This window comes from Motacilla alba, chromosome 3 (assembly GCF_015832195.1).
Source record: "Motacilla alba alba isolate MOTALB_02 chromosome 3, Motacilla_alba_V1.0_pri, whole genome shotgun sequence".
In the NCBI taxonomy this organism is placed as follows: domain Eukaryota; kingdom Metazoa; phylum Chordata; class Aves; order Passeriformes; family Motacillidae; genus Motacilla; species Motacilla alba.
Window position 1 is genome coordinate 83,586,267 of NC_052018.1, and position 14,302 is coordinate 83,600,568.

Here is a 14,302-nt window from a genome sequence, read left to right on the forward strand (position 1 = left end):
TCTGAACTTCTGCCTGTTGACTTGGGAATGAAAATAATAAATACTGGTCCTAGTGGATAGGTAAGATGGTTTTTAAGTATCAGAAGCTCAGGGTTTTATGGTAATGTTGACTTCACTTTCTTTTACCTACTAGTGGGAGTTTCTTTGAATGTATCAAAAGGGGTCACTGTAGCATAGAAGGCTAAACCTTCAGAGCAGTTGGTGCCTGCAATGAAAGGATAAATGTCTAGAGTGAACAATTAAGATGATTGATGGTACTTGGTAATGAAGGGCTTTGCCTTTCCATGTCAGCAGTGATACTTGAACGGCTCAGTGTTCAGAAACTCAAAAATGTACCAGGGCTCTTGAGTGTAGCAATGAAGAAAAGGCAATTGTTTTTCATTACCCACACACAGCATACTGTAGGTCTGTGATAACTCTCTGCTCTGGAATATGGAAGCCTATTATGTTTTCTGTTCTCTCCAATATCCTTTTCCCATCAGGTTCCTCAGGAATGATGAAAGCAGCTTCATAGATGCTTGTGTGCAGTCTTGGGCTTCCTTTGAGTGACTCCTCTGTAAGGCAGGGATGGTGATCTTCTTTATGGCTTTAGCCATTTTTGCTCTGGTGATGAAATGGAAGTGAATTTTTTATGATGCATTGTGTAGAAGTTTCTGTGGTGCTCAGAGGAGCTCAAATGTTTTGAGGCACTACCTAATGTTTTTCCAAGATGTTTGCATTAGAGACCTGAGGAGTGAGTGATTCATAGTTTACTTCTAACATCAGATAACAATTGCAGAGCTGTGAGATGTATTATTACATTTACTAGATGGAAATCTTCTGCACTGGGAGTGGAAGTCTGGCATGTTTTAGGTTGATGACTTGGGCAAATGAACTTCAGTTGGCAGATGGATTCCCTTTTGCAATGCTCTTTACACTAGTAGAAAAGTTATTTATTTTGTCTTTTAGTTCTAGTGTGCTAAAAGAAGCATTTCTGCAGTAAATTCCTTTAAGAGACAACCTGTATTTGATACCATCCCATAATGAACTTAACAGCATATACACTGCAGGAGTTCATTTATCTAACCTGCTTTGTAACCGTAGAAGCAGAGTTCTCAGGAGAAAAGGTTTCACCTCTAAATATGGATTGGCATTAAGGACCAAGATACAGATGCATCTGTTGGCCTTCTGCCCCAGCACACACAAGTCAGTAATGGCACTGCTGTAAAATCTGATGGCCTCGATGTGACTCAGGCACTTGTGCACGTGCAGAACACAGAGTGTCCATTCTGATTTTCAAACCACTGAGGAAACAAGGAGTGAATACAGCAGTAATAGCCTGATTGAATATACCCACTCTGAACTAATGAAAAAATGTTCAGAATTAATGTCACTCAATTAGTTGCTGAATAACAGTGTTTTAAAGGCCTTTAAATTTTAAATAAAACATACAAAAAACCAGTTCCAATCTTTAAAGTGACTTCAGCATTTGTAGCAGTGAGACTAAAGATCTGAATTGTCTTGTTGGAAATGGAGCTTCCAGGAGATCTGCATTGCTAATTCAACCAGAATAAGACCCGTTCCATGAATCAGCCAATATATGCAGAGAACTATTTTGGAACATTCAAAATGAGCTTGGGTGTTCTTTCATTAGATACTATCTGTTCTAATTAGCAGTACATATTTAAATATATATATATATATATATATATATATGCATACATTAATAACAGGTTCAGATCATTTAGTTGCTGAAATTAGACATAACTATTCCCATACTCTGGGAAAAATGAAAATCACCTGCCATTCTTTTGTGGACAGTCACTGAGACTTTGTTCAAGAATGCATTAAAAAATCCTTGATGAACAGAAAAAATAAATAATGTGTCATGTGGAATAAATATAGTGTCCAGTACAGATTTTCCTGCATGAAAACAGGTGCAGGTGCTCTATAAAGAAATAAAAGGTGTTCAAAAATGAAATAAAGATTGGGCAAATCAGAGGATAGATTGTATGAGGGGTGGCAGGGTGGAAAGGAACATCATGAAGCTGTGCTGGTCTGCATGAGGCTTTGTAGAAGAGGAAGAAATGGGGCAATTGAAAGGTCATGTTCAAAAGTGATATATCATGTGGCATATGTACTTCCTTACTACATTTACAGAATTGTCAAAGGGTCTTGGTGAAGCAGTGCAGAAAATGGTATAAATTTTCAAGACCTCTTTCAGTAACATTAGATGGCATTTCTACATACGCTTGTTAAACATTTGGAAAGGATCTGTAAAACTGCCAGGATTTAAAACCAGTTTTTATTTAGAAGGGGCTGATACACCTCCACCATCTTCGTGGTGTCTTGCATCTCTTTCTTAAACATTTATTGCAGATAAGATGATCAACTTGATTTTTGAGCTCATCCAGGTAGGTATTTATGATTCTTGTACCTGCAGTGGACATTGGTTCAGCAGTTTGATATCTTATTTCAAGAAATAAGGGAAGCCTTCAGAGCCTGCTTTCTGTGAGAGAGAACTGAGTGAAATGCCTGTTCAGTATTGGCACTGTAGTCCAGGGATATTTTCATTTTAACAATCAGACCATGAATTTTTGGCACCTTGGGAAAGATATTTGTCATATTTGAGTGTGGTATGACCCAGACTGAGATTGAAGTGGAGGCGACGATCACAAGGGGTGAGATACATATTTCTGAATTGTACATACCAATACAGAAAACTTATCTTTTTGGCTTTGTTCCTAGAACTGGGTTTCAAAGCCAGACACAGATATCCGTGTCTTTTCATAGCCTGGTGCTACTGAAACGAAGAGCAAAGATAAATCGATTTTTCTTCACTTTTTAAAAATAATTCCATTTATGACACTTTTCCCCTCTCTGTTTTCTTAGCAATCACTTTAATATAAAGGTAGCAAGTTGTTCTCTCCTGCAATTGATATTTTATAGTCCAGGAACTTAAATTACTCCACCCACGTATTCTCATATATATGTGTGTGTGTTTATATGCACAAAGCACTCTCCTAGTCACTCACTCACTCATTTTTGTCCTTTTCCATCTCTCAAATATTATAGTTTTGTGGGTTGAATATCTTATTAGCATTTAAGGAGCAGCAGTAATGTAAAGCATTCAAGTAAGAGGCAGTGTTACTCTTTGCACCATCAGGCAGGAAAAATATCCCAGCACAGGCAATATTACATGAACCATACTTGGTTTTGTATACAGTGGACTGGTGAGCCCTGTATCTGTGTGACTTCTCCCTCCTATAGCATCTGCTGCAGTTTCTTTACTGTTACAAAGTGTTAGGGACAAAGAAGGAAAAAGCTGATTTCCTTTGTAGACTAGAAAGTGGTGGCTATGGCAGATGCCCTCCTCACCTGCAGGCTAAAGTATTGGCATGTTCTTAAGTCACGTGCTCCCTGGAAAGCTGAGTAACATTGAGGAGCTTTAGACAAAGAGACAATAACCTCAACTTCTCAGCTACACAGCAAAGTGATGTGGCATGCCACATCCCTGTGTCAAATGCCTGTGTGGTTAGTGTCAGAATGGTTCGTGGGAAGAAGCTTCTGAAGACCAGGATAGCGAAGGAGCAGTGAACTCTCCTGCCGTCACTGCCAACACTGGCAGTGAGGAGGAAGAAAGGTGCTTAAATTTAACAGTTCTGACTTGAAAATCTGCCTGGGAGCTCACCCTAGAGTACCATAGGTGTGAGTTTCAGAAATGACAACAAAGTCTACTCAAAAGTATGAAATATTTCAGTGAAGGTGATTAAAACCCAAAAGCATTAGCTTTGTTACTATGTAGATAAACGTAGCCTAGATGATTTTGGTGGTTTTCTGTATAAGATGAGAGGATGGCAAAAAAAGCCAACAAATCTCATATGACTTGAGCTTTGGTACTGTGTTGATAAATTCTCGACAAAAGGCAGTAAATGATGAAATATTTGTTACCCTGTAAGAAAATAAGTAAAAGCTTTAAACTGGTGTGAATTTTTGAGAACTGAGTAATCCCCCAGTAGAGGGGGGGGGTTACTCACTTGTGGTTCAGGTGAGATGCCACCTCTGTAAGCAGTCCCTAACGGTGTCTCTTGTCTCCCTCTGGCAGGTTATGTGTTCTGCATGTTGCACCGCCTGCCCGAACAGCACGACTGCACGTTCGACCACATGGGCCGCGGGCGCGAGGAGGCCATCATGAAAATGGTGAAACTGGATCGGAAAGTAGGGAGATCTTGCCAACGCATTGGCGAAGGATGTTCCTGAGTGCAAGACTGCAACCAAATGCTGTTCTCTTAGTTCACTAATGTTAGCCTTATTTAGGACAAAGTCAGCCAGACACCTTGTACTAGGCAAGTTTCAGACTACAGCCAATCAGTTTCCTTCCTTTAGCCAACCGTCCTGGTACTGTAGTTTAGGGATTGATGGTGGTTGAAATCTATCTCTGGCTGGTTACTAAGGTGCCTGCTAGCCACCGTATAAAAATAAAACATGAAGAAATATTATTTTTGAGTATGGCTAGTGGATTTAAACAAAGCAAGAAAAATCCAAAGGCTTCTGTTATTGCTGGAGTCACTCTAAAAGCCTTATGCTGGAAACATTCCAGCTGCAGAGTTAAAACAAATAGTTGTATAGAAGCTGGTGTAAAAGTTTGCTATGCACATGGCTTTCGGACAAACTGTTTAATGTGCAGCCTTTCACCTCTTCACTGCTACTGAATCCTGAGGAGGTGAAATACTACTCGGAGCAGCACCTGCAGCTGCTTAAGCCCAGAAGACCTGACTGGTCACTCGTGCCTTCATCGCATGTGGCTTTTGAGTTAGGCAGTGTCACCAGCATCAGGGATTCTGTTGGGGTAGGAACACCTTTCCGGTTCTTCCCAGGAAGCCAAAAAGAAAGGGGGACAGAGATTCTTATGAAAAATTTTTATATGTATCTTACTATAAAGAACCTATCAGGGTTGGTTTTTCTTTCCTTCTTTTTTTCTTTCTTCTCTGTTAAATTATGATCTCTCCTTAAAGCCAACTCCATCCTGGAGCAGTAAATGGTGCATAACTTTTTACATGGCATCCACAGAGATTCTACGCGTTGTGTGAACAGATTCCACATACCTTGAGCAGTGCAGCCATTCCCACTGGCCGAAACCTGATTGGCTCTTGTTTGCCTTTTGCTAAGTGCAGGTATCTGATAATTGATCAAATAAGGCTAATTCACAGCACAGTAGCCATGGCTGGATTCTACAGACTGACTTTCTGTAGCTAGACTTACATATTGGGGAAAAAAGGACATTTTGTAGCAAACGGAATTCAGTAACAGTATTGGGGAACAACCTGTAAAACAAACACCCTTTGTCAGAATGAGTTCGTGTTCCTCACGTTCAGAGTGTCAATGAGATAATCAAAGGGGCTCCACCAGCCCTCCTTCTATGCAGCTGAACGCGCCCAGGAAAATCCCTGCCCACAAAGCGAGTATAGCAAGTGGATGTGAAAAGCATGAGCTGGATCTGGTTAGAGCCTTGGTTCTGTGTTACGGTGTGTCACGCTGAGCTGAGCTGAGCCGCGCCAGCTCGGCCGCTTCGGAAACATAAAAGCAAACGTCATAACCGGGCTGTCTCCTGCTGCACACAGGGCGCATGCAGGTAAAAATGATTCGTGCCGATGTCGCCCAGCTTAATCCTGAATGAGTTTAACTTCACAGTCGATTAGTAAGTTCTTAACAAGTGGGTACATTTGTAAGAAAACCTGAGGGAGGGATCGACTTTGTCTCATCTTCAAATACTGGGCAGATGTGAAACATTGGGGGTGAAGTAACCTGTCACTTGGAAAACCCCAGCTTGTATGAGTCATCCTCCATTCTACTTGTTACAGGTAATTAACTCCTTATAGGCCAAATTATACTGTTACTTTGGTAGCCAGTTAGGAACATTTAACAATTAGACAACTAATAAAAAAAATTACATATATATATATACACATATATATATATATGTCTCTCCACACACACACTCAGCATCTGACTGTATTAGCATTAACCATGAAGCAAATCAGAAGTGTCCCATCATTATAAATGCAAGCTGTCTGGAAGGCAAGCTGTTTTTTTTTCCTTGTTCTTATTCAAGAATATGAACCAGCAGCAAAAGCTTCTGTAATGGGCTGCATTTTCATGAAGTGGTCCTGGTGAGAGGGACTGTCCAAGGATATTATTTACATTGCCATGAGGAGTTTAAAAAAACCACGGATTTTGGCGGCTGCTGTGATACGCACTTTCTTTTCCTACAAAATCCTGTCCTAACATTTGATGGGCATTCTGATTGATACACAAGACTTTTCTGCATTAATACTGAAGATGCTATTTTGTTCCTCCTTAATATTCTCTTTAATCTCGTTACAAGTGCACAGACGGTTTCAAGGTGGCTCTTGAGAGGACACTACTTAAAGTTCATGTGAATTATGGACAATGTTCACTTTAAACAAAAAGTTGGGGAGGGGGTTGTTCCTTTGCAGTATCTGTTCTGTGAAGTTTGTTAAACGTAAAGAAAGCTTAAGTTCTTGTATCTTAAAAGAAGATCTTATTTAACCCTTTTGTGTTCTAGATTTACTTACACATGTAGCCTAGAGCTCAGTTTTAGTTTAACATTGTGAAAATATTAAAAGAATCTTGTAACTTTATTCTTTTTCCTCATGCTAAAAAAAATTAAACCAATCAGATTAAAGTTTGAAGTCCTTTCTGCCTATTCCAACAGGTCTTGCTATTTTGCACCACTTCTACTGTAAATTCATGTAAGAAATACGAACGGGGAAAAGACCAAGGTTAGGTCAGTAACTTCAAGCTGAATTTACACTTGGTGAATAGTGGACAGGATTTTCTGCAGGTTTGGAAGGGAAGGATAGTATTTCTCATGGGTTTGAATTGAGGGATTTGTTTTGTAAGCAAATCTCCTGTAGCCAGTTTGGTCCATTTAACTTTGAGGTTACATACAGTAATCAAAGGAATAAGTTGTGCATACTCTTCAAGTCAAATGCATACTGTACTGTATCACTGGCACTAAAATGTCTTAAATGTTCTTTCATGCACTTTGACAGCTTCACCTAGAGTAGCTGTATTCCAAATCTGAATGAGCTATATTCATAATGGATAAACAGAGGAATAACTACTGTTTCTTAAACATCTAGATGCTAAAAACACAAGGCTAATTGAAAACCCCATAATTTACTCTATTAGGGGGAGAGAGAATGTGTAATTAATATTTTTTTTAAAAATGGAAAATAGTTTGGAACTAAAATTGTGGCTGATTCATGGGTCACACTCACCCATTTTTTTCCTCAAATTCTTATGGTACTTTAAATTATAAAACTGTATGATTCTTGAAAAAGATGGCTGTGTTCTAGTAAAGGTAAGTTACATGAAACAGCTCTGCCTTTTCATCCTGTTTCAAACCTGTGTCTAGGTGAGAGCCAGGGCTTCTAGGAAAAATAAGGCTTGCCTGGGTATATTGCTGTGTACCTGTTCTGTTTCAAAGCAGCTCTGTGTCTTGACTGAGCAGCAGCACATCTGTAACGTGAGGTACCTGAGAACATGAACTGCTCTTTAGTAGTGCACAGGAAACACCCTGAAAAGAGTCCTGGTGCAATTCCAGCAATCCAGAAGTTCTATTAGCTGCTTTTCTCAATTAAATGGCAGGTGATAAATACATTCGGAACTTAAATTTTGCATTACTTTTCTTTTGGACAAATTGCAATCCCCTGGCCTAGTGAATACAATGTTCTCTTTATATTTAGCTTTGTACTCACTGTGGTGTTCAGTTCATTGTGTAATCAGCAGTTCCTTCTGTGATTATGCTGCATCTTAGATATAACTCTCTAGGGGATAAAAGCACCTTTTTTTTTTTTTAATCTTACAATGATTATTTCAGTACAAAGACTCACCAGGGAGGAAAACTGATATTAACTGTATCATAAAAATACAGATTTTATAATAGACTCCAAGAAGTATACCAGTGTAATATCTGACAGCACCTGTCCTCACTGTCAATGTGTAGACAGTTAAGTGCCCTGACAAATTGTAGTAACCTTCTCTTTGTTGTTTTGTACTTACTGATATTGTCCATCACCAGAGGAACAGCCAAGAGAAAATCTAAGCAAAGTAATCCCTTCATGTAACAATGAGCTTGTAGCCAGTTCACGCTAGAAATAAATTCATATTCTCCTGGAAACTTTCATGCCTAGAAAACCATTGGAAACATTCAACACTGCACTTTTTAAAATTAACTATATTTATTGGTACCAGATGTTTATCTCGTTACTCAAATACATTATTTGAATTCTGCATAAAGAACAAAAGTAATATATCTGGTTCAACGCAAAGGCTGTGGTGGCAGGAGCTGCTGTGTAAGGATGTAGTTTTAGTATAACCAGTTCATAAGATTATGGTTAGTTAAGGCTGCATCTGTACATACTTCACTACAAAAGGATCACAGTGAAAAAAGAGTACATAAGATTAAACTGCTTAAAAGTATTTGCAGTGCACATTTTACATGGTGAACTGGTGCAATAATGAGCTTTATTTCTCACTATCAGCAGCTGTTTTGGGAGAACAAATGTCACTGCTGCTGGAAAGAGCCACTCTTAAATGATGTTCCTGATATGCATCAGTGAGAGGGACTCTTCTTTGTCTTCATTAATTTTTCCTTTTTGTTGAAGCAGTCAGCATGTGCAGCTGGGCATTTGAAAGTAGTTCTGCTTGAATGTTCCTCTTTTTGGCTTTTCAGTATTCCCCACTGAAAAAAAGCATCAACTTCATTGTTCTTACAAGTCCCTGCATGTTAGTTCAAGCAGATTAAAATACAGGTGTTGGTCTACAGAGGTGGTGATCTCCTTGTATTTTACTGCAGTGGCAGCTTCTGTCTTCAGTTAACTGAGACATAATGCAAACACAATTCACCTGTTCTGGATTTTGGGCTGTGAGGTTTTTGAACTTCAGTTCTATGATGCTGTTCACAAACATCTTCCCATAAACTCTGCATGCTTCATCCACTCCGAAGTTGAGTAAGGACAAGAGAAGGCATGAAAACAGGAGGCAGAGGATGGCAAAGTGACAAATGCTTAGTGATCACATCCACCTTTCTCTTCAAGTCTGACTGGATCATAGAATAGCGAAGAAGCAGGTAATTACTTGCCAAACAGCATCACCTTTTTCCACTTGGTACTACAGAAAACCATTTTGCTTTTTCTTTGTGGCTATACCTGTGAAGAGTTTGTCTGAGTCAATTCTGCAAGAGACGTTATATGCAAAGAAATGAAACAGCACCGTCATAATAGGAAAACATTTTTGATGGATTATTTAGTAATAACTACATATTTTGCTACTGGACTTTCCTGTTTTGCAGTATGCTGCTATTTTCTTTGGAAGAAAAACAAGCAGAACTTTACAAGACTAACTGTAAAGTATTTCAAATTCAATACATGCATCTGAAGCGTTAGGAAGAGATTACTGAAATTATATATAGTTTTTAAAGATGATGATGATGACTGCATCCTCTAACAAAAGGGTTTTGTCCTTCACATAGTAGCAAATGTTGATGGCAATGGTTTACCCATAAGCAGAATGTTCCTTTCTGCTAGGTTTGGGCAAAGCCAATACCATGCAGTAGGATGCTCTGAGTTAATAACTTGTAGCATGGTGCAGTGACTGTGTAAGTAAAGAGAATAAAATTATAGAGACCTACTCCTGTCTGTGGCTCTCCCTTCACACAAAAGGACAGGTAACACCCACTGTTTCCTTGTTGCTTAGTCCCCTTTATTCTTTTCTGAGTCGCAGAAGACACTTTCCTTCCCTCTACCAGCATGCTCAAGGAGGATGGAAAACCAAATTCTAACTAAAGGTTTTTTAGAAAAAAAAAAGAAAAAAAAAAAAAAAAAGTTGACATCTCTGAAGGCAAAGTATTGAAGTTACATGGATATTGGAGATGCAGCTCCAGAAGGAACTCTCCTTAGGGTTCTTGGAAGGAACACTTGAAAATTCTGGGGTGTCTTTATCTTTGTAGAATGTTTAGGATCTCTTTGAATCAAAAAGTTAATCCTAATAAAATCCTAAAAAGTAAAGAAAAGCACAGCATTGTATCTTCCTTTGAAAGGGACCTGCATGATCATCACTGCTGCTTTAAGGCAGCTCAATGAAAGGTTCGTTGTTGACTCCTGAAATACTCAGTCTCATCTCTCTGCTTTTCAAAGGAGCACATAAATGCAAGACTCTTAAAGGAGGGAGGGAAGAGTGTGAGCTAAAGCTAAGCTAAATTCATTCTTCATTCTAGCAATAATTTCTCTTTCTTCCCCCACCTCCTTCTTCTGCAGTGTTTATACTACATTTGCTTTAGATTCCTGGAAATTTCAGCTACACCAGTTTCTGGAGAAGTCTTTTAACATGCTGCATTTAGCAGCAGCTTGAGGAAGATGATGAGCTTCAGTAGGTTAAAATGAAAATTAATCACTGTTGGCCAGCACAACTCTTGTCCACACTAGAGTGTTAAAAAGATGACTACCTAGAAATGTTTCAGCTCATCCTCCTGTATGAGTTTTGCATCAGTCCTTCTCATTTGGGTAGTCTGTCATGTGCACAGCAGCCAGAGGTGTGACCTTTGTCCTGTCTGCAAGCAGACTTTTCCCTTCATTACATACACCTGCCCTGACATCTCTATAGATAGAAACACTCACCAGATAAGCAGCAGTTAATTAGAAATTCTACACCTATTTTCAAGTCACTCTGTATACCCCTTGTTTTCTCCTTTTGACTGTTTGGTCTTAGGTCTTGTCAAAAATAATAGTTCCACATGTATTTCCTGTACATGGACCTATATACACTCGAGTCTTCTGGGACATCAAATGGCTGTAGCAGAATGATGCTGCTGGAATAAGCCAGCTTTCACTTCCTGCGCACCCACATGTGTATCATCAGTCCTTGTCTGGCTTGTGTTCTGGGGAAAAGTAGCTTGTCCCCATATCTCAGTTGGCCTGTTTAATAGTAACTGCAGTTAAATTATTGTCAACCACTATAGACTTGGTCCTGGAACCACCATCATGTTCATGTACAATTCCACTAAAAACACTTCTGTCGAACAGGTGGGAGGTTTGAGTGACTTCCAGCAGTTCTCATCTTTCTCCATAGTATGTGTCCCACTGTCCTGGGGCACAGACCTCAGGGATGTTGGGAGTGTGCACGTGTGCAGGATCAGCAAGGTGATGCTGACTGTATTCCAGCTGCCACCTTAACAGAAATACTTTGCCCTTGAGGCAGCAACTCCTGCTAAATTACTGGAAGCAGGTAAATATGTGCTATTTGAAACTTACTATCTAAGAAATATCTATTTATCAGTCTGTATCAGCACCCCTGCCAGCCTTCATTTCTTGATTTGCTGTGATTTCCATAAGCTTTTCTCCATCATCCCTTTTGCAAATTCCACCTCATTCCACCTCATATGATGCCCACTCCTAGATCAAATTGTCATGTTCAGAGACAGAGTCTGTGTGAAGACAAGAGGAGAGCTGATCACATATCTAAAGGTGCTGGGGCTTGCATTGCCATCTGCAATGAAAACATAATTTTCAAATGTTAAATGATTGCTGCTCTTTAGTATATGAAACTCCTAGAGTGTTTTAATACACTGCAGCAAACAACATTAATTCTGCTTCCAATTCAACCCCCTTCTTCCTTGCTCTTAACTGTGGACTTCTCCATCTGAGAAACCTTAGGCTAGCATGGTACTGCAGCCACTGGAGATATGCAGGCAGCGTTTAATCACACTTCTGCAAGTAAATACCAAATACCACCAAATACCAAATCACACCAAATACCCATCCAGACCAAGAATAAAAATTGTCTCTTTGTTCTGCTTTAGTTCTTTCTTCCTCTTGTTAACCCAGTATTGTTCTTCTGTGGATAAAATATAAAGCTATCACTCATCATTTGCCAAATAATGCTAAACATTTATCAATCACATTGATTGCTTGAAGATTTTTAGCATGTGGTTGATAGCGTGGGTTTGTTTGGTTTCTTTACACCAAGCTTCATGAAGACAAGTGTTAACTACTGAAACAGGCAGACCTGACTGACACAGAAACCATGCATCAGGCAGACCCAAGTCAAGACTTCCTAACATGAATCAGAAGCGGTTCCTTGCCTCTGCTGTTCTCCACGTGGAGCATAAAGATAAAGCCAACTCTGCTGCCTCAGCTGCACAGCCTGTGCCAGTGGTTCCCTGGCTCAGCAGCTGGAGGGGTGCTCTGTTGCTGTGCCCAGGCCCTAAAGGATCTCAGGTGTCGCAGAACCATCATCCACGAGTCCCTGAAGGCAGTCAAGCTGTACATTGTACCTCCTCTTTCTAAACCTGTTTGTTCTGCAAAACAATAAAATTGTTTACGAAGAGATGTGATGTATTAAACAAGACGATGCTGACCTGCAATTGAATTGTGCATTCCGGGGTGGCTTTCTCTTACCCTTTGGCAGGTAGCAGTAAGGTGGGTAAGGAACTTCAACAAGCCTATGGAACTTAAATCGCTCCACAGGCACTGAAACAAATGTTAGGCCTTATGCAGTCTGCATACATCCAGCAAGGCAGAAAGATTAATGCTTTTATTTCACACCAGCCCTGATTCAGTCACTTAAAACCAACACAGATCAGTTTCCCTCAGCCAACATTCAGCATCTTTCTAGAGTAAAGGCAAGGAGGATCAATCATTTTGAGAGCAGTCCGCAGATAAAACATACCAGAGTTAAATATCTACTATAAGGATTACAGAGTTTAGTGTAAAGTGTGCCAAAATAGAATTCTAATACTGTAATGCATTTCAAATACAACAGTACATTTCTGATTTCTCAGAAAGCTCCATGTGAGCTGAGATTGGGGAATTAACAGCAGAAAAAACCAAAAGGCAATAGGTTTCCCACACTATATAATTCTTCACGGTAAGACAGTCTGACCCTTGCTGTTCTTACTGTTTATGGATTTCTTGGTGTAATTTTCTGTTTGAGAGAGCTTAACGGTGAACTACAGTTTGTGGATACTGTGTAATTCCATTGCTAGATAACTGCTGCTCCAAGTGTGTGAGAAGAATGAAAGCATGAAGTCTTAGAATGTCTAGTTTTTATTCTTTATTTTTGGGCACATGGCTAAGGGCTTGATCCCCTAAATATAGGAAAACCAGGCAAATTTAAAGTAGCAAATTTTCTCAAGGAGCCTGTGCAAACTTTGTGTACAGATTTCATCAGCATGTTAATTGAGAGCTGCCAGGTAAATAAACAGTCTTCAGTTTAAAAAAGCCTCAGTGATTAAGTGATTCACTCATTCCAGCCAGGGGCACATTCTTCATGCCATGCTTCTGTTCCATATGAATTATCTGTGACTGCTGGGGTCCTGCCTGTGCCACACAGCCACACAAACAGTACAGGCTTTGCACGCCAACTCTCACAATCTGCAAAGGCGGCTGAGCTTCAAAGGTTTGCAACAGATAACAATGGGCTTACACAGTGCTGCTCGAACCATCTTCTGTTTTACTTCTCTGCTGGCATGTGGGTCTTATGGAGAAGCGTAACAAATGCCTTTGTTTTGTGAGGCACCAAGCCAACTAAGACTTAAACACTGCACATAACTGTCCCCAAAATAAAAAGGATCTTTCCTTCTTGAGAATATGAAACCTGGTCACATTCCTCGAGTTGTGATGGGTGTACAGCACTCACAGGGGAGTCTCAGACAGGCATTATTTCTTCAGAGATGACAAACTATGCAACCTTCACCTGCACGCAGTTCAGCAACTAGTTCATGTAATTTGGCCCAGAGAGAGAAGCAATACTGGGCTCTAAAGTATCCACTTACCCCAAATTTATCTGAATCTGGTAGCCATCTCTGATACTGAGTTACAATCCACACCAACCCACATAAAAGAATCAAGCTCCATTTCTGTGCTTGTCCACACTGACTATGCCAAACCAGTAAAAGAAATGCCATGTCTGGTGTGATAGTCAAACAAGTCCCTTGTCACTCTAAAGTCATAGGCAGCATCAAGGAGTTCAGATTGGCCAGGCCAGGCTGAGATCTGCACACCAGCCTCTCTGCAGAGAAAAAAGTACAACCCCCTGCTAGTGTGGAGGGAAGTCACTGTGACATTCCTGCACTGTGGCATTCCTGACTTTGGCAGGCAGGACAGAAGGGCAGCCACATGTAAGATACTGTCAGTACAGCGACTGTGCAGTGCTGGAGCTCCCGAGGCACCTCCTGTGTGAGCTCCGTGCTCTGCCCCGGCTCACTTGGCCATGACTTCCCTGCACTCTGCAGAGCCTC

General features: G+C 40.2%; 1 protein-coding gene across 2 annotated transcripts in view; it reads left to right on the top strand.

Annotated features, from left to right (window-relative positions):
- Window positions 1-6,706, top strand: part of ZFAND3 (zinc finger AN1-type containing 3) — a 134,660-nt gene extending 127,954 nt beyond the window's left edge. Inside the window, exon 7 of one of the 2 annotated variants that reach the window (XM_038132886.1) lies at window positions 4,085-6,692. In XM_038132886.1, the coding sequence (XP_037988814.1) occupies window positions 4,085-4,239 (155 nt within the window). In that variant the 3' untranslated portion in view covers window positions 4,240-6,692. Of the gene's footprint in view, window positions 1-4,084 lie in introns of both variants that reach the window. The other variant, XM_038132887.1, reaches the window with a different exon arrangement.
- Window positions 6,707-14,302: the final 7,596 nt, after the last annotated feature.